The 24,319-nt window shown below is 35.0% G+C and overlaps 5 protein-coding genes across 10 annotated transcripts; 2 read left to right on the top strand and 3 right to left on the bottom strand.

The window, feature by feature from the left end:
* Positions 1–1,972: 1,972 nt before the first annotated feature.
* LOC123215757 (ascorbate transporter, chloroplastic) lies at positions 1,973–8,816 on the top strand. Of its 3 annotated transcripts, none has more exons than XR_006502149.1 (12): positions 1,973–2,216; positions 3,221–3,768; positions 4,033–4,140; positions 4,384–4,539; positions 5,029–5,244; positions 5,542–5,751; positions 6,199–6,336; positions 6,539–6,640; positions 7,815–7,880; positions 8,161–8,245; positions 8,328–8,628; positions 8,703–8,816. XR_006502149.1 is itself a non-coding variant. In XM_044635979.1 (11 exons), the coding sequence occupies exons 1-11, from the start codon at positions 2,162–2,164 to the stop codon at positions 8,423–8,425; spliced, it is 1,782 nt and encodes a 593-aa protein (XP_044491914.1). In that variant the 5' UTR covers positions 1,973–2,161; the 3' UTR covers positions 8,426–8,721. The 3 variants fall into 3 exon arrangements, 1 of the variants encoding a protein (XP_044491914.1); XR_006502148.1 differs by having other exon boundaries at positions 8,685–8,721; XM_044635979.1 differs by having other exon boundaries at positions 8,328–8,721.
* A 554-nt stretch (positions 8,817–9,370) lies between these two features.
* Positions 9,371–11,817, bottom strand: LOC123215756 (cytochrome P450 86A8). Its single transcript, XM_044635978.1, has one exon. It carries the CDS (start codon positions 11,467–11,469, stop codon positions 9,823–9,825), a length of 1,647 nt encoding a protein of 548 aa, XP_044491913.1. The 5' UTR covers positions 11,470–11,817; the 3' UTR covers positions 9,371–9,822.
* A 3,742-nt stretch (positions 11,818–15,559) lies between these two features.
* LOC123216895 (origin of replication complex subunit 5) lies at positions 15,560–22,805 on the bottom strand. Of its 3 annotated transcripts, none has more exons than XM_044637546.1 (8): positions 22,392–22,805; positions 22,164–22,292; positions 21,867–22,072; positions 18,580–18,619; positions 17,323–18,173; positions 16,789–17,208; positions 16,106–16,418; positions 15,560–15,970 (listed from the first exon to the last, which is right to left on the bottom strand). In XM_044637546.1, the coding sequence occupies exons 5-8, from the start codon at positions 18,159–18,161 to the stop codon at positions 15,920–15,922; spliced, it is 1,623 nt and encodes a 540-aa protein (XP_044493481.1). In that variant the 5' UTR covers positions 18,162–18,173; positions 18,580–18,619; positions 21,867–22,072; positions 22,164–22,292; positions 22,392–22,805; the 3' UTR covers positions 15,560–15,919. The 3 variants fall into 3 exon arrangements, with proteins under 3 accessions (XP_044493481.1, XP_044493482.1, XP_044493483.1); XM_044637547.1 differs by having other exon boundaries at positions 17,323–18,161; XM_044637548.1 differs by lacking the exons at positions 18,580–18,619; positions 21,867–22,072; positions 22,164–22,292; positions 22,392–22,805 and having other exon boundaries at positions 17,323–18,514.
* On the top strand, positions 18,872–21,591 carry LOC123216896. 2 transcript variants are annotated; one of them, XM_044637549.1, is made up of 9 exons: positions 18,872–19,056; positions 19,166–19,246; positions 19,568–19,657; positions 19,829–19,998; positions 20,430–20,499; positions 20,643–20,722; positions 20,801–20,863; positions 21,054–21,130; positions 21,240–21,591. In XM_044637549.1, the coding sequence occupies exons 1-9, from the start codon at positions 18,979–18,981 to the stop codon at positions 21,365–21,367; spliced, it is 837 nt and encodes a 278-aa protein (XP_044493484.1). In that variant the 5' UTR covers positions 18,872–18,978; the 3' UTR covers positions 21,368–21,591. The 2 variants fall into 2 exon arrangements, with proteins under 2 accessions (XP_044493484.1, XP_044493485.1); XM_044637550.1 differs by having other exon boundaries at positions 18,876–19,056; positions 21,272–21,591.
* Positions 21,565–22,700, bottom strand: LOC123216433. Its single transcript, XM_044636841.1, has 4 exons — positions 22,392–22,700; positions 22,164–22,292; positions 21,980–22,072; positions 21,565–21,597 (listed from the first exon to the last, which is right to left on the bottom strand). The coding sequence occupies exons 1-4, from the start codon at positions 22,698–22,700 to the stop codon at positions 21,565–21,567; spliced, it is 564 nt and encodes a 187-aa protein (XP_044492776.1).
* Positions 22,806–24,319: the final 1,514 nt, after the last annotated feature.

Raw genomic sequence — 24,319 nt, 5'->3', positions numbered from 1 at the left:
TTATGTTAGTGACCATTGATTTTCATTATCTGAAGTCATTCTTCATTATCTGCAAGTGAGTTTACTAACAAATATTTTGAGTTTAATATTTACAAAAGATTGTATTATTAATTTAAATTTCAAATAATTTTAATCTTAGAAATTTTGTGATTAAATACACGGCCAAATGACTATTGCCCACCCAAGGTTGATGAAATGATTATTCCACTCTTAAAATTTGAAATATCTATTTTTGATTTCTGATTATCAGTTAGATTTGTTAAATATTTTTATAAATTGTTAAAAAAGTATTAAAAAATACCTCTCAAATTAAATGATTATTCCACTCTTAAAATTTGAAATATCTATTTTTGATTTCTGATTATCAGTTAAATTTGTTAAATATTTTTATAAATTGTTAAAAAAGTATTAAAAAATACCTCTCAAATTAAATAATGCCTTTGACCTCAAATTTCTACTAAAATTTTTTTATCCTCAATTTATATTCATTTCTATTTATATTTTTAAAAAAATTAAAATTTAATAACCACCGCTCACGACATTGAAATCACTCTAAATTGATAGATTGAGTGAAAATGAAAAGAAGAAAAAGAAGTTTTTAAAATTAAAATGTAATTTGTTTATACTATAAAGGTATAACTGATATTAAATTTATTATAATATTTAATAAAAATAATATAAATATCAGCTGACTGACTATCAAAATTAACAGCTGATTTTAATATATGAATAAGACATTCAATCTTTAAACGGTAGACTAGTTATTTCATCAAACCCTGGGTGGTAAATAGGTATCTTGCCTTAAATATAAGGCCAAACGACTATTTTCCACCCAAACTATGTTGAATTCTCAAAGTTTCCCCATTAACTATGAAAATACCGTTTACCCACCCATGATCAGTTAAATTTAACGGAACTCTAACCCCTGAAAATTTAATCTCATTTTCCCCCAAAAAGTTTAAAAACTAACTTTTCTCCCCTAAATCAAGTTTGAAAAGATCACATTTCCCCCTCTAGGGTTTAGTTTCCAAACCCCTTCACTTTCTCCGGCACCATCGCCGGCTGTCTCTCCCTCCCGACCGTTTCTCTTCCACCGACGGCCCTCCTCAACTCCACCCCAACTCATCCGGAGCCGAGAGAAGTCGTCTGGGAAGAGAAATTGCTTCCCAGACAACTTCTCTCGACGCCGGATAGGTTGGGATGGAGTTGAGGAGGGTCGTCGATGGAAGAAAAATGGTCGGGAGAGAGAGACGACCGGCGATGGCACCGGAGAAAGTGAAAGGGTTTGGAAACTAAACCCTAAAGGGAAAAATGTGATCTTTTCAAACTTAGCTTAGCGGAGAAAAGTTAGTTTTTTAAATTTAAGGGGGAAAAATAATATCATATTTAAGTTTATTTTTAATATTAAATATAAAATAACGATTTTACTCTCATTACCATTAATTTTAACTGCTGATAGGTGGATAAATGATATTTTTATAGTTAATGAAGAAAACTTTAAGATTGCAGCATATCTTAAGTGGGAAATAGTCCTTTGGCCTAAATATAATGAAAACGGAAACGGATCATCTCTCAGAATCTTTCCATCTTGTAATCAGTGGTCCGTTACGTCGGTGCCCAATTCTGAGGTGTCTTGATGTGAATATTCCACGTTGTCAATATAAACAAGACCAAAAATAATTGAAATTAAAGTCTGGTTCTATTATCCCTTTTTGGGCCCTTTTCGGGTGGGTCTTTGTGAAAACAACTTTTGCGATGAAGAAAGCCTGCTCGGTAAGCACGGCTCAGATTGCCTCAACTTTATTTCCCAAGTTACCCATCTTTAAGTCATCATTTTACCATTTCCCGGCACTAAAATAAACGTTATTTCTCATTGCATGGAGGGGTATCTGTGTAAATTTATCCACTACTTATTTCACAAAGATGATATTCCACGTGTCATCCTCTCCACCCTCTTTTACTTGGTATGTTCTAAACCACTAAGATACTTCCCGCTTTTTAAAAAACCTCTCCGCCTATCCACTCTGAGCCAAAGGGACTAAGAGCTGGATACAGACAGGAGCTTAACCGGCGACGTTCCTCGAATCTGCGTTTTGGTGTTGAATTCTGTAATGTTATAGATTAGCTTTCAGCTCGATCTTACAAAGCTTGTGTTAAACCAATGGCTATCGGTAGTTTCATTTCTAGCCGGAATTTTGGTTCTTTTATCGGTTCAGGTATGAGCTTCAATATATGGATTAAATTAATTTTCACTGAGATTAAAAAAATTAGCTCCGCTTCTGTATACGTGTCTTCATTTTTCTCTGTAATTTTTTTTCTGCTTCGGAAACGGAGCTCCAATGGCTGCATTTTGAGAATTTATTATTCTTCTTGGAGGATTTTTCTCAAATTTTATTTAATGGACGGTGGCATTTCGATTCGATAATTCAAAATCTTTTTTTTTAATTGAATTGGATTTTATGGGAGAAGTGTTAGATTGTCTGGAATTGTTATATTGTTTAAAAATTCAGAAAATTTTGCTAACAGTTAACTGAGTACAATTAATATTGTTATTATTAATAGCTTCTTCTACACTATGCAATTGCAGTCTTCTTCAATTCATTGACTGGAGAAGATGTATCTCGGCATCCATTGAGTAATTAATAGCTCACCAAAATTGGAACCGAGACTTTTGATCCATATTGGGCTGTTCTTCTAATCTAATATGTATCCATTTTTGCTTAATCGGAACAGAGTTAATGCTGTATGCAATTATTATATTATTTTATTAACTATTGTTTAGACCTCGATATGTTTGAGGTTAATCTAGAATAAAAAGGTTCTTGATTTTTTTCTGAGGATAAACTTTGGAAAGTCCGCCTAGTCGGTGTATGCCCAGAACTCTTTGTGACACTTGTGCAATTAAATTATGTAAGCTTATGAGAGACGTGGCCCGGCATTTTCTATAATTAATTGTAAAACTTGGGATACTGAAATAGAGCGAGCTATTTGTGGATTGCTAATATGTCTCTCTACAATACTTTTATATATTACCCTTCTAACTTATACTTTGTTGATAGTTTAGAAAGGTCTTAAAGCTGCCACATTTTCATTTATGCCAATTGTATTGTAGTTTTTTGAAGATACATGTTACATTTGGCGTGGTCATTTGCACAGTTTGTGTAACTGAGTGTAAGTGGTTTTGGTGAACCTTTCTGAGTTGCTTGTTTATGTTGGGCAGGGAAAATATGTGACAGGGATCGAGCTATTTCACGTCTCAGAGGAGAACAGTCAGGCATCCCTGTGGCCCAGAATGTGGCAGGAAGCATGCTCTACCAAAAGTTGTGTAGTCAAATGGCCAATTGCCTAATATCTGGATACACACATTGTCACCTCAGAAAGGAACATCCTTTGTCCCTTGGATGTAATGAAAAGTCCCGGAGAATTTATCTCCGACAAAGTGTAAGATGTGAATGTCATCTTTCCTCAGAACATTCACTTGGTAGTTGGTTTCAACCAAGCACAGTAGATAGGATTGGCACACGTAACTGGAAATTCGTGCAAAACAAGCATGCCAGGGTGAAAAGATTTCGTGCTTTCTATAAGTCTGAGGAGTATGACATAACAGAAGCAAAAGTGGACTCTTTGAATTCACCAGAGGGACCAAGTGAGGTCGTTCTGCTAGAAGGAAATGTGCAGGAAACATCTCCTTGGTGGGAGCAATTTCCTAAACGCTGGGTGATTGTACTGCTCTGTTTTGTGGCATTTCTGTTGTGCAACATGGATCGTGTGAGTATTTTTTTATTTACTGTGAGATTTCTTATTCAAAATGCTCTTTATCCAAAAAATTCCTTAACATATCAAATTGAATTCTTTTCAAGTTGGCGTTCGGTGCCTCCTCTAGCTATCCAAACCCAGTCTCATAGTAACTTCGTCACTTAATGTCTCATTTTGATAAACGTGAAAATTGCATTCTTCCAGAAAGCTTGTTGAACCCAGCTGTTTATTTTGTCTTGTTCTTTACCTATTGGCTAATTTAAATGTTTTATATAGGTGAACATGAGCATTGCAATACTTCCAATGTCGCAAGAATTCAATTGGAACAGTGCTACAGTGGGTTTAATTCAGTCCTCCTTTTTCTGGGGCTATCTACTCACTCAGGTGAAATTCAAATCAACTTGTATAACTTAGAGAAACCAAAAAAATCGGATTTAAGCATTTATAGTTAATCCCTCCATAAGAGCCCCAAGATGCAGCTTAGTACTTTCTATGATTGACTTGTTTGTCCTGAAGGATTTAGTTTTATCTTTATGACCTGGAGTTCCGTATCAACTAATTAAGTAATCTGTGAATTTCTTCCTGCAATCTTTCGATCTAACAAAACTTTTTTTCTTTGGCACATAGATTGTTGGAGGCATATGGGCAGATAAAATTGGTGGTAAGTTAGTGTTGGGTTTTGGAGTGGTCTGGTGGTCATTAGCAACTGTTTTGACACCTATTGCTGCAAGAATCGGACTTCCTTTTTTGCTGACCATGCGTGCTTTGATGGGGATTGGAGAGGTCGACATCTTATTCTTTGATTTTGTTATTCTATACTAGTCCATGGAGAATAAGTTTATCATTTGCTTGTTGAAGCTCCACTTGTCTGAATCATTTGCTTAGATGGTAGCAAGAATAGGTACAACAAAATGGTTAGAAGACAAGAAAGTAAGTTGAAATAAATTGACCTGATTGTTACAATCTTTTATTTGGCAATTGAGTCCCACGGAGTCTTGCTTTGTGTATAAAATTATGAAAAGACAAAAATATGTATCACTATATACTTTGAATGATGTGGTATAGACTTGGGTGCTCCAATTGCTGCAATCTTTTATTTGGCAATTGAGGCTCATAGTGTCATACTTTGTATGTAAAATTATAAAAAGACATAAATATACATCATTATATACTTTGGAAAATGTAGTATCAGTGCCTCCTGCTTCCTTGATGTGGGATTTATCTCTTTAATGACAGACAGAAGTGTTCTTATTGGTGAGAATTTCTTTGCAGGGTGTTGCTATGCCTGCAATGAATAACATGCTATCTAAGTGGATTCCAGTGTCTGAGAGAAGCAGATCACTTGCACTAGTTTATAGCGGAATGTATCTTGGTTCTGTTGCTGGGTTGGCTGTCTCTCCCATTCTAATCCACAAATTTGGGTGGCCATCTGTGTTCTATTCATTTGGCTCCCTAGGAAGCATCTGGTTTGCATTTTGGCTGAAAAAAGTAAGTTGATGATTCTTCTGCTGATGACAAGCTAATTCACCTATTTCAAGAAAGCAATATTCAATTTGTTTTTTTTTTTTTTTGTGTGTTAGACTGCAATATCTAGTGGTTCTATTTTGCACAATTTGTTGAATAATTAAGATAAAAGCAAGCAGAGCCTACTTTGTTTTCTCATACAGAAACTCTGTAATGGCTGGACATAGTACACCAGAAATTGTTGCTTCCCTTAGATTAGAGAATATTTGTGAAATGTAAATCTGAAGTAACATTTTGCCTTATTTATTGTTTTCTTCTCAGGCGTACAGCTCTCCAAAAGAAGACCCAGAACTTAGAGCTGAAGAAAAAAATTTTATTTTGGGTGGCAACATGTCAAAGGAACCTGTTTCAGTGATTCCCTGGAAATCAATATTATCAAAAGCACCTGTCTGGGCTCTAATAATTTCTCACTTCTGCCACAATTGGGGTACTTTTATTCTGTTGACATGGATGCCTACATACTATAATCAGGTATCTTCGTTATGAGATTTGTAATGTTTAGTTCCTGCATATGATTTAAGTTACCTGAAAGTGGAGATTCAAATGTTAGATGTGACAATGAACCTTTATGAGTAGTGATTTTATGCATACCCTTAGTAACCTCTTGAAATTCTGAGTGTTCACTGGGCACATTCCAGGTACAAAATTTTCTCCAGTTTTTTTTCGTTTTCCTTTTGGTCTAGGGCCCTGTCTGTTAGACCCATGTTTCATGGCCAGTTTTCACCGGTGCCCTCACCAGCATAAACTTCCCATATATTATGCTTAGCTATACAGATCATAGACCTTATAAAGTGACCTGGTTGGTGGCTGTAATTTATTGTCTTGTTTTCTAAGCAATGCAGTTTTTGGGCCTAGGGCTTTATAATGACATAACTATAGTAATTATAACAAAGCTTGTAAAACTATTTGCTTTCTCAGGTCTTGAAGTTCAACCTGACTGAATCTGGACTCCTCTGTGTCTTGCCCTGGTTGACAATGGCACTTTTTGCAAATCTAGGAGGCTGGATTGCAGACACACTTGTAAGCAAAGGTCTTTCCATAACTGCAGTTCGTAAGGTAAGACTTTAAGACTGGTTGATTCTTACTTGAATTTCTTATGAACATTTGCAGCTGCCGTTTCCACATATCATTTTAATTTATATTGATCTTATCCATACATATAGTGCCACAAGGGAACACCCAAACAACCATACTGTGGTATATAAATGGTATTCTACCAGTTGGAAATAATTATTTTCCATACTTGTTAATTTTGCAGATCATGCAATCAATTGGGTTTCTAGGCCCAGCTTTCTTTCTCACACAGCTGAGCAATGTCAGGACTCCTGCAATGGCAGTGCTATGCATGGCATGCAGTCAGGTTTGATCTTTTTTATGTCAGTTTCATCCAAGTCTGTTTATTCAATCATCTTCAATTATATGTTATTAAATCCCTGCTGTCAATTGCAAAGTCTTGTCGTGTAGAAATTATTGATTTTTACTCTACAGATTGCTGGTTAAAACTGTACTGAAATTTATAGAAACCAAAAGTTAATAACATGGCCGCTAGCTAGGGCATCTCCTTCAAATGTCTAGGTTTAAATAATAAAAGTGCAGCAAGCATACTCCAAATAATAGTTTTCTTTCAGAAACAAATTAGAAAAAGTCGCTTGTTATTTGCCCAACAATTCAATAGATTGATCTTCTGAGGCCATGAAAACAGTATCTGGCAGGGAAAGAAAAGGGAGGAGAACAACACCTTAAAAGTTAGCAATTGAAATTAGAGAATCCAAAACTATATAAACCTCATATTAGAAGTTCATACTTTTCAATGTGGGATCAAAGTTTTATATCTTGTACTTAGAATCCTAACATACCACCATACTCCGCAACCCCAGTGCTCACATAGGCTAGCTATGCGCTAGCTCACTGGTAGCTTCGGGTAGTTTGGGAGTCCATACTTTTCAATATAAGATCCAAGTCTCATATGTTATACTTGAAATCCTAACATAACACCATGTTCTGTTGCTCTGGTGCTCATGCAGGCTGGTTGTATGCTAGCTCTTTGGTAGCCTCGAACAGTTCGAAGGCTAGCGCTTTGGTAGCTTCAGGCATTTTTGGGGACTTGATAATAATTCTGATACCAAATGATATAAACTTTGAGAGAATCACAACTCAAAAACTAATTATTGAGATCGGAGAGTCCGAGACCATATAAATCCCACATTAGAAGTTCATACTTTTCAATGTGGGATCCAAGTCTCATACCTTATATTTGAGATCCTAACACACTGTTTCACTCAAAAGAATATGACAATGCAACTAACTATGTTATAAAGATGAGAAACAACTCATCATTAATGAAATCAGAAGTTGCTGTTTATATTATAATTTTTCTGTTGTGATGACCAGATACCCTTCCTATGCTGTACTTAAATATTGAATCATACACAATCAATGCCCACATGATGGTGGATGCTGAATTAGTTTAGCTAAGATGCAACTATCCATTTTGTAATGAAGCTGATGAATGATCCAGACCTTATTTTTTACAGGGCTCTGATGCATTCTCACAATCTGGTCTTTATTCCAATCACCAAGACATTGGCCCTCGCTATGCTGTGAGTTGTTGCTATCTTCTTTAGTGTAAACATTATTATAGATTTCAAGGACTAGAGGATACGACACTTGCAACTGTCCAAACTCTAAAATGATTATGCCCATACCACATTAATGAATACTTAGAAACTCTTTGACAACATATATCCATATATTTTTATAAACCCAGCCGCCGACCTAATAGTTTAATTATGTGAGATGTTCCAGCCGAGAATTTATTTTCATGGTTTTATTTAAGTAATTTCCTGAACTTACAATCTATATATCTTGCATCAATGACAGGGAGTTCTATTAGGTCTATCAAACACAGCAGGGGTGCTTGCTGGTGTTTTTGGTACGGCTGCGACCGGTTACATACTCCAAAGAGGTACTGCTGTCCTAGTTTATTCTACCATAGGCATTTTGTATTTTTCTAGTCACATATTTATTCATTTCTGGGATCTTTCCAGGTACTTGGGATGACGTTTTCAAGGTAGCTGTTGTATTATACATCATTGGCACATTAGTTTGGAACTTGTTTGCGACTGGAGAGAAAGTTCTGGATTAGACAAGTATCTGCAAGAATGAGAAGTATAGGAAAAGGGACCAAATAACTATAGGCTTGAGATATCTTTACACGCATGCCAGGGTGAAAATTGAAACCCTGAAGTGCAAGTCTCAATATACTATTATCAAAGTTTTTCGTCAACTTTGAAGGCCCTTAAATTGACTTCTGACAGCTTTTGAGTTGACTTGAAAAACCTCATACAGGTTAATTGTTTTTTTTTTTGTATTTCTTTTTCGCTTACATGTTTCTGATACTGCAGTGCTGATTTGTACCCAAGAAACATTCTCCTTCGCCCAGTACACGCCTAATCTGCAAACTGCCTCAATGAACTATCAGAATGCACCCAACATAAAATATTCTAATCCGATGGTTTGAATATTTATGGTTAAAATGTCGTTAAAGTGCGTTTACAAGTAAAAATGCGTTTTGCCAGTTTAGAGTTAACAAACTATTTAACATTTCTCGTATCTTCAAGGGACGTAGGATTGTCATATTTCAACACATACCTAGCGTCCAATCCTCGCGGAATTTGTTTAGGGGTGCGGTAAAGAATTTTCCCTGTACATTCCATCGCTGTGTTCTCTAACAGTCCTTTTTCAAATTTTCCCCTATTGCCCATTTGGGCCTTATCTTTATCTTTAGTCCAGTCTAAACAGCGTAATAGCCAGAAAAATTGAAATAGGCTTTTTACCTCTATTGCCCATAAATTTAGGTCAGATTGTAAATAAAATTAAAAAGCATGATCCTGAGAATGGCTGTCACCGTTCAATTTTTGTGCTGTCTAGCTGTTGCCGAAAGTTACAAATAATTCTTTATCCCCATTTAATCTCTTAAAAATTAGTCATTTTCAAATCTTGTCCTCATTCGCTTTCAAACATATAGTTAAACTAACTTATTAATCTTCCGATTATTCTACCTAAAAAGAAGACTGAGAGTGAGGAGTCATATTTCGAATAAAGAAAGTATCTTCAATAATTTATTCTAATAAATAGAAAGACATTAACATTAATTTATTAAAAAACAAAACTGTAAAATGATCGACCTGTCGCAGTATCCAATTAAATAAAAATAAAAAAGAAAATAAAGAATTTTTATAGAATAACGAAACATCTTACTGATAGAGAAATAACTTGAAATGTAAGGAATTTATAATGGCTCTCTTTCTCTCGTGAGAATATTGATGAAGAAGCTACTGTGTAGAAGCTCTACCCTCTTTAATTTCTGCTCAAAAAAAAAACCGTGCGGCGGGAAACATAAACACAGTGTTGCACATGACATGAAACTGAACCACCTTGAACTTGAACCGCTAAGTTGCCATTGTCCCTCACCTCACCTAGCAATATTTATAATGCGAAGCCACCTCACCTTAAATCTACTACTTCAATGAAACCGTCACTTTAATCAACACCACCTACCATTTCCTCAACCCTAGCCCCACCAACATAACCATTGCATTTATTACTCTCCTTAATTCTCTCTACAATTGACTCTAATTCTCTTTTATGCACGTTTACTTTCAGCCCATATTTCATAAACAAAGTCAATGACATCTTCTGCTTTACCTTGTGTCCCGCCACCACCGTCAGCCGATGCCGCAGTAAAACTGCTGCTGCCACTGATTTCATTTGTAAGTAAGCCAGATCCTTCCCCAAACAAATCCTCGGCCCTGCGTTGAAGGCAACAAATTTGTAGGAATCATGCATCACAAATTTCTTCCCATCAGACGACAGCCATCTCTCTGGACGAAACTCCAGGCAGTCATCTCCCCACGACGACCTCATTCTCCCTGTGGCATATATCGAATACGTAACTGATGAACCTGCCGGCACGAACGTTCCGTCAGGTAATACGTCATCGGAGATCACGTGCTTTGAGTCCTCTGGCACTGAAGGGTACAGTCTTAGGGTTTCTGATAATGCTGCTTTTAAGTATATCAAACGGTCAGCTTCTTCAAAACCTAACGGCTCCTCCAACCAATTTGACGTGTCTTCGCCACGTGTCTCAATTAAGACGCCGCATAATTCATATAAGATTTTCTCTTCGATTAATGGATTCTGCGTGACTAACCAAAAGAACCAGCTTAACGCTACTGATGACGTGTCACGTCCAGCTAGGATAAAGTTAAGTGCCACGTGTTTGAGAAATTCGTCTGAGTATGATTCTTTTTTCTTCATAAACCTTGAGAGCAAGTCGTCGTGCGGGTTCCCATCTTTTTGCTGATTCAGCAACTCAAGCTTACGTGTATTGATTACCTCGGATAAATACTCATCGATGTGGATTAGACTCCGGCTCAAACTCACCTCCATGCCCATCCTCAGCCATTTCTTCAGCTTCCACAAGATTTCCGGCAAAATAAAACGTTGAAGCGAAGCTTCAGTGGCTCTGTCAAAAGCTGATGCGAAGCCGTTTTCGGGAAGTCCAGACGCGCAGGTTTGCGGATCCTTCCCAAAAGCCAAGCCACAAATGTTATCAAACGTGAGTCTAAGCAATAAGTCTTGTAGATCAACCGGCCGAGCTTCGAGCTGAGCCGATTCAAGAATCGGACAGAAGCGAAGCTTGATTGCTTGGTTAACCCAGCGAGCCATGGCTTGGCGCAGAGTCCTGGTGGTGAATTCTAGTGCGGCAGTCTTTCTCTGGAATAGCCACGTCTCCCCATCAGAGTTAAAGATCCCTTCACCCAGTAGATCATGAAACACAGCTTGCCAGGTGGGTCCCTTGGGGTAGTTATTGAAGCGATTCTTTAATATGTGCTCTACATTTTTCGGATCGCACGTGACAGTCACGAGACCCTGCTTTCCGGCGAGAAATGGAATCGCACAAATGCAAGTCTGGTACGTGCCACCACAAGCTCGGAGATTGTCGCAGATCCAGTCATGCATACGGTCACAGTTTTCAATCAAGCCAGGAAGACTGCCGAATAGCGGCCAAACACGTGGACCTTTCAACGACCGTGAGATGAATGTAAACCACAATAGATAAGCCGTGACAGCCCAAAAAAGAAGCAAAGCGGTCGCCATATCCATGTATATATAAAGAAAGTTCATTTTCAGGGCAAAGAGAGAAAGAAGATACCTTAACAATGCAAGAACTTGGTTGATGAAAAATGGAGGTGGGATAGATCTAAAAGAGCAAAACAAGTAAAATGCAGAGAGAAATAGGATGAGGGGGCTGATATAGATGACGATCGTACAAACTAAGAGATTTAGAGAGGTGATTTTATAGGTGGAAAGCAATTATGAAGGCCAGACTGTTCTTTTGAATTGCACCTTTCTCTCTCTGCAAGCCACCATAAATGCCAAGGAGAAGTTCGTTGAAACTCTTATCTAAAATCAACCCAAAGAAAAAGCACGCACACAGTTAATTTTTATAAACCCCCCCTTAAAAATTTAACTACATCTCTCTCTTCTCTCTTCTCTCTTCTACACCTAATTTTTGCAGGAAAGAAAACAGTCTTTATTTCAGAATTTAATGCGTTTAGTTGAGCAACTATTGACAGAGCAGCTAGATGAGACTTACAAAAAAAAAAAAACACAAAACGATGAACTGGCTAAGAAGAATCACCGAAGGCAGTCTGTTTCTGGGTTGATGTAATGAATGACCATATTGTAACTCTGGTTAGGGTTCGGTGAGCAACTCGCCAACAATAAAAACTTTGCCCTTCTGCCATGCATGGATGCATACAGTAATATAATTTTTTCTTAATCTTTTAATCTTTCTGATCTTTTGTTTGCAGTAAAAACAAATTCTCGAGACTCATCCAACGGTTGACCTTGATCTTTTAATGTTTGCATGATAATAAAATGCATGCCCAGTGGCTCTGCTATATCTACTAAAAAAATCAAAGTCAAATGTAGATTTGGCCACCTGAAGGCAGATGGCTTACTCTCATCGGCACTCCTAACTTTCATATTTCATCGATACTTTTGTTTTCTTCTTTTCTCCGTTACTTTGACCTCAAGATTAATTTCTATAACCGTTGGCAACTGATTACTATAACGTATTAATTATGCTGTAAGCTCCTGTGATATCTGTAGGTGGATGAAATCAACAAAAAATTAACAGCCATTGACCTTATGTGCCGGTGCTCATGCATGCAGCTGGGGATGGCAACTTCACCATAATTGTTGGGAGAAATTCTCCGAAACAGGCATGGATGGGAACAGAAGTAGAGACAAAAACTCATAATCAAAGACGATGATAAATATATTTTGGCTCATACCCATCTCATCCTGTATCCTTTAAAGTATAATTACAAAAAATATTCATTAATCTTTCAATTATTTGTCACAATTTCATAATTATAATAGTACTTAACAGGAGGGAAGAGAGATAGTGATGGGAACTAGGATTTCCATCACCTCCCCACCCCTGCCCCATTGTCATCCCCAGTTGCAACAACATCAATACTATTGAAGGGGTTGAAAGTTGAGATACATAACTTAATTACCAAAGTAGAGTTGTCTTTTAATAGTTAGTTATAACACAATATCATATAATTGAATGATATTTTATATTTAATTTAAAATTATTTGATCACATAAGATAAATTATTTATATATGTAATTATATATTAAAAAATATATTCTTATAATTTTATTATTTAATGGTCGATGGATAGATAAAATGAAAATTCTAAAATTAAAAGATAAAAATTTGAAAAAAAAATATATTCTTTGGGTGGGAATTAGTCCTTTGGTCTTTATTATATAATTAATTTAGCTGCATCGAGCGTCCGAATATTTGCTGAAAAAAGACAAGTAAAATTGATGGAGAGCATCTAATTGATTAGGATGGGAATGGGAATGGGAATGGGAAGCATATTCAATTCAATATGATTAATTTATTATTCTCTTTTCTCGCCACAATCACAGTTGCTATCTTAATTGAATAAAGCATTTGAAATTTGGTATGCAAAATCCCTTTAGGTAACCATAACCAATTTTTCATCCAACAACTAACCTTAATTTGCATATAATTAATATTTAGTATTTGTGTAATCTAGTCAGGTTAAAACTCCTTAATCAACCACTTAATTATAATTAAGGATAATATTATGTATATTTATTTTTGAATATATAAACAAATATATATATGTATATAAAATTATTTAATCATTTGATAACATATATCAAATATTTATATATTTATGAATTGAAAATGGATATACATGACTTTATTATATAATTAATTCGGAGGGGACTTGGCTAACAATATTAGTTGAACTGATTGATGCATGTGGATGTGGTTTGGAAAATGGAAGTTGGGTTAAAATTGTTTAATGAGACAAACAGGCAATTTAGACCAAGAGTAGAATAAAATTGACCAACTTCTAGTTAAATTAATGATTTGCCGTACGAGGAAGAAGGTGTTTGACAAAAATGTTTTATGAAATTAATAATGGAGATTATTAGTATAATGTTAAAATTAAAATTAACGGAGTTTGCATATTTCAACACGCCACAAGCTATCTGTCTATCCATCCACTTTGAAACTTCCGCAAATTAATTAAGAAATGAGTTTTCATACCGTCCCACTCCCACCCAACAGGTACTTATGAGTCACTCTCTTTTTTCTTTCTTCTTCCTTCTTCCAAGGGAGAAATGAGTTTGGAGTGCATTTATTTGCTACGGTCACCGTTACAGGTCACAGATTTCGTTATATTGATTTGCTGTATAGCTCAGTGCGGTTTACTTATTTATTAAACGCTAAAGGATTATTTTCCACCAAGTTTTAACATAATTTTAAAAGTATATTTATGATATTTAAAAAATTTAAATATTTATTTATAGATTAACTACTGTTAAAATTTTTTTTATTAGAGAAAAAGATAAAATGATCATTTTACCATTAAACTCTAAAACATTGAAAATTTATATTATTTTCACCTATTATTTTAAAAAATTAATAATTTTTTCTATAATTAAGTTTTAAAAAGTGACATTTTTTCCTTTTCAAATTTCTTGGTGAACGACGACCACTCTTCCCCTCTAGAAAATTGCTCTCTTTGGTGTCTTCTCTTTATTCAAAGCCCTCTCCCTCCAACTAGGTTTTGAATCCAAACGAAACCCTTCGACTGAATGACAACAAACGGCGTTTGACGGAGAGAAAGTGTCGCAAGGAGAGCCATTGTCGGGAGGGAGAGAGCGATTGTCATTTGCCAAGAAATTTAAAAGGGGGGAAATGTCACTTTTCAAAATTTAATAATAGAAAAAATGGTTAATTTTTCAAACTAAAAGAGAAAAATTATATAAATTTTTAGGGTTTTAAAGTTTAATAATAAAATGATGATTTTGCTTTTTCTTCTAACAGAAAATTTTAATAGAAGTTAACATATGGGTGGGTATTTAAGTTTTTCAACTGTTGCAGATATGCATTTGAAATTAAACCAAAACTTGGGTGAAAAATAATCCTTTGGCCAAAACATAAAATATTTTACTTTCAGAATATATATATATATATATAAACGTTTTAAAAAAAATTAATTAAAACTATTGTCTTTTCAATTTATTCATCTTAAAACTTAAGAGTTCGTTCACCGAACATAGATGGGAATTTATCATTTTTAGACTTAAAGGATAAAAACTTATTGGCTTTGGCATAATTTAAAAAAACACTAATGCTTCCTTCTACCAAATAATCAAAGAAGCTAATTACAAGGATCCCCAAACAAATATTTTCAAAATTCATTAGAAAAAGTCTTTTAATTCTTTCCGCCTGATTTCTTGATAGTTATTTCTACCATATTTTCAGGTTCAGAGGAATCCAGATACCAGATTTACAAATTTCATGAAATTGGATGGGAGGTTGCTGTCAAACTCTAAGGCCAAGTACTTGCACTAATTTGGTCACCAACTACACTTGACTTTCTGGTATGTAATTTTGTTACTTTCACAAAAACTTGATGATGGATAGATTAAGACATCAATCACTCCAGCTATTTTCCTTATCGAAAACTATACGTTTTTTTTCGTCGCCAGGGCCGACTGTCTTGGTGCTGTAGTATTCATAAACAGAGAAATGACATACACGAATTTGCTCTGTGTTTAAGTGCAATTCTGCCCACTGTTTCTCCTTTCTCTTGAAAAGTTTCTTTCTTCTCTTTATTGAGTTTGTTGACATTATTAAGACATGACGTTTGAGAAAGTTTGACCTATTTTGGTCGTCCTCTTGATAATGCTTGCGGGTGGCCCTTAATGGACAGTGCTTGTTTACACATTTTCTGCAACTGAATAATGACAAATCTCTTAGAGGCGGCAGCCCCTTTGTTAAGAATTTTACAAATTCCTACCGACACTATCTATCTGCTGTTGCCTCTATCCAAATGAAATCTTATATCTTTGTATTCTGAAAATCCGAATGAAAAATTACAATATACACATTTTGAAAAAACCAAAAGAGCAATTAGGTGGCATCAAGGCCATATGATTTCTCTGAAATATCTCTTCCCTGGAATGCATGAAAGTCCATGATACAAGTTTCTCTTCACATCAATGTTTATCTTCTAAACAAGTACTTTGACAAAGGGAACTTAAGGCTCCTCGCCACCTACATTTATCAAAGTATATAACTGAATAATATACAATATCATTGAGAGAATTTAATTGCATTACACAGATGATGATCATCATCATACAAATACTAAAATATACAATAAAACTTATAAAGTTTTAGAATTCTTACCTTCAGAGCCAAATCTTCGGATACTGTAGAACGATACCGAGTTGAACCCTCTAAAGGACAGCTTCCTCCTTTGGCAATAAAATTAACATTGCAGAGACTGGATAGCTGCAAGAGAACATCGGACATGAGCCCATTACTCCCTCCTTCAACTGTTACATCATCATTTCCTCCCGCTTCGCCAAATGAATCTTCTCCTACTGATGTAATACACTGGAAAATGGCTAATAATCTCTCCAAAGAGAAAGTTCCAGGCCCTTTCATGAATAACTCCTGTTCTGCTGCTTCCTTCCTTTCCACTGATTTTTCAGAGACCCTGAGCAGGCAGTAGATGATCTAGAGAATTAACGTGTTGACAAGTAAAGGATGCAATAGAGCAACTTCATATTAATAATGTCTAGCACCTAAAAAATGCTAATGATATACTATCTATTCAAGAAAATAAAGATCAACAAAAATGGTGAAAATACCAAGAGGCTGCAACTAAAATTTTGACTCAAGGTCCATTTGATACAGAGGAAAGATAAGAGTTGAGTATACATTTATCATTTTGCAAAATAAGCCTCATAATTAATACTATGAAAAATAGCCCAAGAATATTTATATATCCTAAAAGATAGTTCCATGGTTTTCAAGTGGTAACTGAAATTAAATAAATTAGAATACCAGATTGCCAATAAACTTACTTCCTCTTTCTTTTGCGACTGTCAGAACCCCCTGTTGAATCAAAAAGTGATGCATCAAGAGTGGCTGGATTTCTTGAAGCAAGGAATGCTGAAATAAGGAGATACTTGGCAGAAGTGGACATATGGAAGTCTATCTCATCAAAATCTCCAGAACCCACTGATTTCTTAGCACTTGCTTTCGGCCTGATCTCCTGATTGGCTTCACATCCAACAAAAGGTTGAGATGCAACACTAAATATCTCATTCAATGAATGAGCAACGTGTGGCTGAAGATGACTAAATAATCTTCTCTTCATATCTTCATTTGGTACAACTCCCAAATCACTTAAAGGTTCACAGTATTTTTTAAATAATGTTGAAAATGCAGTCGATAGCTCATCCAAACGCCTGGAAACTCTACAGAATGGTCTCAGCACAACACTGTTTGATAAGAAAAAATATCACTCCATGAATTGCATAAGCAAACCATCAAAGGAGAATCAATGAAAACATAAAGTCTGTATTCTAAAGAAAAAATAAGTTCTGAATTCTCACTCTAGAAAGGAGGAATATAGCTTCTGATTTGCTTGGTTTCTCATGAAAATTTGACGAAGTTCATCTTCTGTGTACTCAGGAAAATAAACAAGAATAGGTTCCATGTAACCAGTATTTGAGTAATAAGTATCAGGAGAGCTATTGCTGATAAATATAAAACCCACTTCAGGGATCTTCAAGATATCACAGAGACCGAACAGTAAAGTTAATATACTAGAACTCTTTTCCCACCCTCGAATAAGCTCAAAATTATCAAAAATCAAGTAAATCATTCTTCCGTAAACTTGTCTCTTCAACTTACATGAGCTCATTTTCGTTGAGTTCTCCTTGAGACTACCTATAACATTTATCAATGCCTCACGGAGAAAATTAATAAAATCAGATGGTTTTTCACATTTCTTCACATTTGAATAGCCATTAGCTGCATCCTTTTTATGAAACGACAGCTGGTTCAGGATAGACTCAAACAATATCCGAGGACTATAGCATGAAAGACAGCTTGTATAAACAAAAGGGCGTCTGAGATGCCGGAATGTTTGAAGAATAACACTAGTTTTTCCAGTAGAAGCACTTCCGTATAAAAACATAGGAGGCATTGAAGAATTTATGGAACCCAAAAGATGCAGTATTTCAAGAATTTGAACACGCCTTCCCGGGAAACAAGATAATAACTCATCTAAGCCAAAGGGTTCTTGTCCATATACTAAGTTATCAACTTTTGGTGTTTCAGAATCATTTGGTTTCGCTGCTTCAATATCATCGGTTGAATTAGCAGTAGACAAGGACAACCTTGTAGCTCTCCTACTCACTTGTGTGGTTACCTCTTTATCCTTGGCCATCTATACAATTTTATGGCCATTAAAGAGGGGAAAAAACAACCTAACATCAGTAAACTAACATCAAGAGCATCATATCAGCAAAATAACAATATCCTAAGAAACAAAATTAAAACAATTTAACATTCTATTTAACCAATTTGGGACTTCATTTAATATCTTTTTTAAGAAACCGTTAGTCAAAATCCAAACAGAGTAAAAAAAATCAGTTATGCAAATCAACCAACAATTGATAAATTAGGGAAAATAATTTATGAAACAGTAACTAGAGGTGAAGAGATTATACAATACCAGAGAAAATAAAAGTATTTCTATTTAAAAAATTAAATCTCTTCCAATTATATTTTCCTGCTTTTTCTTTACGATCAATCAAAGATGAATATGAGAAAGAGGACAATAAGATTAAGCTGAAGAGACGTGCCTGAAAGAAACGTTGCCGTTCAAGTGAGAATCAGAGATACCTGTAATCAGAAAACCCTAATGAAGTGAAGCGTGCTGAGATTTGAGAAAATAATATTTGAGAAAACTGTTCCCGCCAAAAAGGTTAAATTCGGTGCGGCCAAGTTCACAATAATGATATGTAATGTATTGCCTACCTGGACTGGGCCCAGTTGTTAGAAGTTAGAAGGATAGAGCCCGACCCGGGAATCGACATATGAAAAAATCTCTGTTTAATACAGTCCAAGAGTATTCCTACTATTCACTAGGTGGCCTAATTTGATTGGAAAGTAGAAAAGGCTACCTGTAAAACAGGTTTGGGTGGCGGGGACGACATAACCAAACCATTATCTTCTGAGAACAAGAATATAAAGTAGGAGAAATGGGGGATTTGTATGCGTTGGATTTTGATGGAGTTCTCTGTGACAGTTGTGGAGAGAGCTCCCTCTCTGCTGTCAAGGTCCTTTCTCTCTCAAACTTGTTGTGTTGCCCTTGGTTTCATATGGCAAATTTCAATTTATTCTAATGTTTTTTTTGTTTCTTTTTGGGTTATTTTGCACAATCAATAGGCTGCCAAAGTAAGATGGCCAGGTTTATTTGATGGTGTGGATTCTGCCATGGAGGATTGGATTCTCGATCAAATGTACACGGTAAGCTCTCCAAGGTTTAAAATTCTAGTCAATTCAAAATTTATTCACACTTTGAACTACAGATATAGATGAATCCAATCATTTTTAATTTATACTTTTAGGGTTTCATTTCTGTTGAATATTGATTTGAGTTTATAGTCTGCACAATTAAGCTGTAGAAAATTCAGATTTAGAGAGGTTCTCAGCTCTTGTGCCACTCAAAGATTTAATCAATGTTGAAGCTGCCTCTTTGCTATGAAAACATGTCATATGTAGGAACATTGTGGAATCTGTGTGGAAATTAGTAATTTTGAAGATAATTAATGCCTTCTATTATGGCAGGTCCGACCTGTGGTGGAAACTGGATATGAAAATCTGTTGCTTGTGAGGTTGCTGCTGGAGATGAGACTTCCTTCTATTCGAAAATCTTCAGTGGGTAGAAAATACAAGCTTTAAATTTTGGGTGGAGATTATCTGATGGATGTTTAATGGCTAATGTTTTAGTTTCGAATTTGTTCTTGATTAGAATAGTGATTAGCAGAGATTCTTTTATTTGCATTTTGAAGAATTGGTGGATCTGATAACTATCATTCAATTTGCAAGGTTGCAGAGGGACTCACAGTAGAGGGGATATTGGAAAACTGGTCTAAGCTTAAACCTGTCATTATGGAAGAATGGGGTGAAAATAGTAGGGATGCTCTAATAGATCTTTTTGGGAAAGTCAGAGACGAATGGATGGACATGGATTTGGAAACTTGGATTGGTGCAAATAGGTATTGTAAATGAGTTTATTGAGAGTGACGATATACTTGATTCTCCTATTTCGCATGATGAACTGTTGGAGACTAAAAGAAAATAGTCTCACATCTAATAAAAATGAGTAAAATGAGTGATATATAAGTGTGGTGAATTGAACTTTAACACAAACCAATTGGGTTTGTGTAATATGAGTTTCAATCTTCACACTTATAGGTTTAATATATTTCCAGTATGAACAAAATGTGGTGCTTATTTATTGATCATTTTTCAAGACTAGCCTAATTTTGTTCAGTAGCATGTCATGTCAGTTAAATTCTTGTGAATTGCTATATATTGACATGTTGTAAAGTGGTTATTTTTACATAAAAATTTCATTGACTGAACTTTGTTGAAAAGAGCCGTAGGGTCTGGAAAATTTTCGGATTTAAAGATATTTCTTCTGCAGATTCTATCCAGGTGTTCCTGATGCGCTTAAATTTGCAAGCTCGAGGATATATATAGTCACCACAAAGCAGGTGCAATTTCTTGTTCTATGCTCTCAGCCATGTCCATACTCAGCTTGTGCACATAAATAAATTAAAGAAGGGATTTATTTAAAAGAACTGTTAAATAATCTATTTCTCACTTGTAAATGATTATCCCCTTTCTCCCAATTCAGAGCCGATTTGCAGATGCTTTATTGCGGAAGCTTGCAGGAGTTACAATACCAGCTGAGAGAATTTATGGTCTCGGAACTGGGTTAGTATGTCACGTATGCAATTAAGAGTAGTAAATTCTTGGAGCTGCTAAAATTTTTTGATTAATTACTCCTTGCAGTCCTAAGGTGGAAGTACTGAAACAACTTCAGAAGAAACCGGAACACCAGGGGCTGACGCTACAGTATGTTACTTTTTTCGCACAATGATTAAACCTTAAATAATTTAGTCAATGTTTTTGAATTGTTGGTTTTGTCTTTTGATAGTTATAATTTTCCAGCACTGTTGTTGCCTTTGAATCATGTACTTCTTCAAATTTAAGTTGTTCACTGAGGTTGATTGAACTGACTATATCTACTCTGATTTTGCACTAGCTTTGTGGAAGATCGACTTGCAACCCTGAAGAATGTGATTAAAGAGCCTGAATTAGATGCATGGAATTTGTATCTTGGTAATATATTTTATGGGTTTATCTTGTATTTCTCTGACCCTTTTCCTTTTGTCTTTTTTGCCTCCAAAGCCTCTTTTAGTTATTATGTTATATTTATTCTGCCATGTAGTTCTAGTTGCTAAGGTGGATCAATTGGAACAGGTAATTGGGGTTACAACACAGAGAAAGAGAGAGAGGAGGCAGCAAGCATTCCCAGGATTCAAGTTCTCGAACTCTCTGACTTTAGTAGGAAGCTGAAGTAATGATTGGTTTCAATGTACTTTATTGTTTCATTTCACTTAATAAATAAAAACGGCATATCTTCTCCTTTCATGAAAATCATGAAGATGAGTTATTTGAATGTCTAGTCTAGTCTTGCCTCCCAAAAAAGGAACCATGTATTTCTAAGTTATTTATGGTGTCACAAAGACACATACAGATAATTACTTGTGATTTCAATTGTACCAATTTATTTTATACTCCGATTCCTGTTCATAAGGTATAAGTTTTAATTCTCAAGTCATACAATGATGAACCCTCGAGCATTGCATTGCAGTAGTCAAATTCCATATTGTTTTGTCAATTTATATGAATAAGCAGGTAATAAATGTTTGTACATACAGCTTTTAGGTAAATCACAACTTACGCAGGACTTAAATTGAAGAGAAAATCTTGACAATTACGAATTTAATGAGGTTGTGAAAGAGAAAAAGATATGGGTAATGTTGGAAATCATTTCTTAGAATAGAGCTCTGACCTAATTTAGAAGATTATTGTTAACTAGAGTTCTTGTTTTGCTGCAGTAGCATCATCATCATCATCTTCTTCTTCTTCTTCGTTGTTTTCTTTATTTTGAAGCTCCTTAATAACTTGTTCTAAAGGAGGATCTCCAGGTCTTCGAAAAAGTTGATCTCCTATCTTAACTTCATAAACTTCTGGTTGATTGAGGAAAAACTCTTTCAACTGGATTGATACAAATTTAAATCAGATCACAAAAACAATCTTTGATGTAAAAAGAAATTGAAATTGAAGATATTTGTAGAAATGAGCCTACCTCCAAGTTGTCCAGGCCTCTTTGCAGGGTAAACATGACGGTATTAACATCAACACCCGCGAAATTCGCTTCAATACCTCCAGTTTTTAGAATTTGTGTCCATCTCTTTGTCGTTTCAGTCACTGTTTCCTAAAAAGGAAGAAAGAAAGAGCGAGCCGGATCCAATTTGCATTTTTTAAGAATAAATGTCATGAACCCAAAAGCGAAAATAAAAGAGAATTTGATTACCCGAGTCCGGCGAGTTCCTAATCGGAGCTTAACGAAGCCGAAAACGGGGCCATACTGACGGCTCATGATCTCGTGCTGGATCTCAGACAAACTCATTGTGTCGTAATCAATTTTTGGGGGATCGAATTTTTCAGGAACGGATGGCTTTTTCTTCCCCCATTCCTTCCAAGCTTCATCTTCTTCATCATCAACGACGTCGTCGAGGTCATCCGTTATTTGGACTTTCGCCTTTCCTGCCTCACTCCATCCCACCACCAAGAAGAGGAGAAGGATTAACGGTAACCAAAAAAATGGAATTTTCATTTTCATGGTTTAATGGGTGTTTGGTGGGCAGTGTTTCTCGTTTTCTTCTTTAAAAGCTTACATGTAGGAGTACACATCTACTCTCTCTCTCTTGTTTTGTTTTGGATTTTTAAAATTTAGATTTCAAATTTAAATGAAAATTACTTAAATTTTAATAATAATAATAATTATTAATTATTAAATTTAAGAAAATTATAATAAATACTTAAAACAAAAGGGTGTTAAGAGAAATTGTTCAAAACTCTAAGGATTAAGTAAAAATGCCCTCAATTTAGAAAATGATTAAACTGTCTTTATATATAAAACTCACATTTCCCATAGATTTACTGTTTAAATTCAGAGAAAAATTTGGATCTCCCACGGACGCAACGGGTTTCGGTCTTTTCCGTCGATTTTTCGTGTTTTTTAACAACTGAAAATGACAAATAATGATAGTATATTATCTCATTTCTTGTTTGAATCAATTTATTGTTATGAGTATTGAGATTTGAGAGAGATTTTGAGGTTTGAATGTCTAGGGTTTCAATTTTGAACAATGCATAAAATGTTTTGATTCTTAGTTGTTTTGCTTAAATTTCTTGAGGGGTTTTGTGTTATTGGATGTGTATATTTGATTAATGTTAAAATTAGAAGCTAAAATGACGATTTTTGGCTAAAAAATTGGTTAGATTTATCGGCACTATGTTAATCTCCTACAAGCGCCCATAGGGTGGGGGAAAATTTAGCGTTTTCAAAATTTTAGGGAGAGGGGGAGATCCACGGAGGTCCGTGGTAAAGTTAATACTATACCGTGAAAACCGTGGGTTGGATGAAAATTGATTTTTTTTTTTAAATTATAGGGCTTGTAAGAAATAGACTTTGAACAACCATAACTTTTGATCCGAGAGGAGGTACGACGCCTATAATATATCAACGCGAAGCTCGTTTCGAACTCTAAACAACAACCAGCTTTGTTGTTGCGCCCAATTTGGAAGCCCAAATAAAATTGTTTCAGTGTGTATTATGTGGTTTTTTTTGTTTTATCAAATTTAGGATTTTCGGTTTCTATGATTTTGAGCTTGTTGTGATCGGGCTAGACTTGTTTGATATGTAATTTTCAAATTTAACATCTCTCTCTTTAGTTTTGTGCTTTTCAAGACATGTTTTACAATGTAATTACCAAATTTCAGATCGATTTTTTAGTTTTTTTGTTTCTAAGCTATTCGAACCTGTAGTTTTCAAAATTCAGATATGTTTTTTTATATTTTGAATGATTTTTTTATTGTTGACATTCTAGGGTATTTTAATATATCTATTTATTCTTAACATATTATTTAAATCTTTTATATATTGTATAATATCAAAATGTCTTCTTTTTTTTTTTAATATTTCATTTAACCCCTAAATTATTATCAAATATTCAAATGCTCTTTTTACATGACATACAAATTATATTTAACAAACAAAATTAAGTTTTGAGTTAAGATTCATATATACACTTTTTTCACGAATTGTTTTTTTTATTTGAGTTCAGAAATATGAACTTCTTTCTTTCGAATGAATCCGTAGTAATTGATATTAAGTAAAAATGAGAGTGAGAATTAGTATTTAAGTGATATAAGAAGTGTATTTAATGAGAGTGAGAG

The sequence above is a fragment of the Mangifera indica genome, chromosome 5 (assembly GCF_011075055.1).
Source record: "Mangifera indica cultivar Alphonso chromosome 5, CATAS_Mindica_2.1, whole genome shotgun sequence".
In the NCBI taxonomy this organism is placed as follows: domain Eukaryota; kingdom Viridiplantae; phylum Streptophyta; class Magnoliopsida; order Sapindales; family Anacardiaceae; genus Mangifera; species Mangifera indica.
The sequence above is the reverse complement of the archived record's forward strand: the minus strand, read 5'-3'. Positions and strand labels throughout refer to the sequence as shown.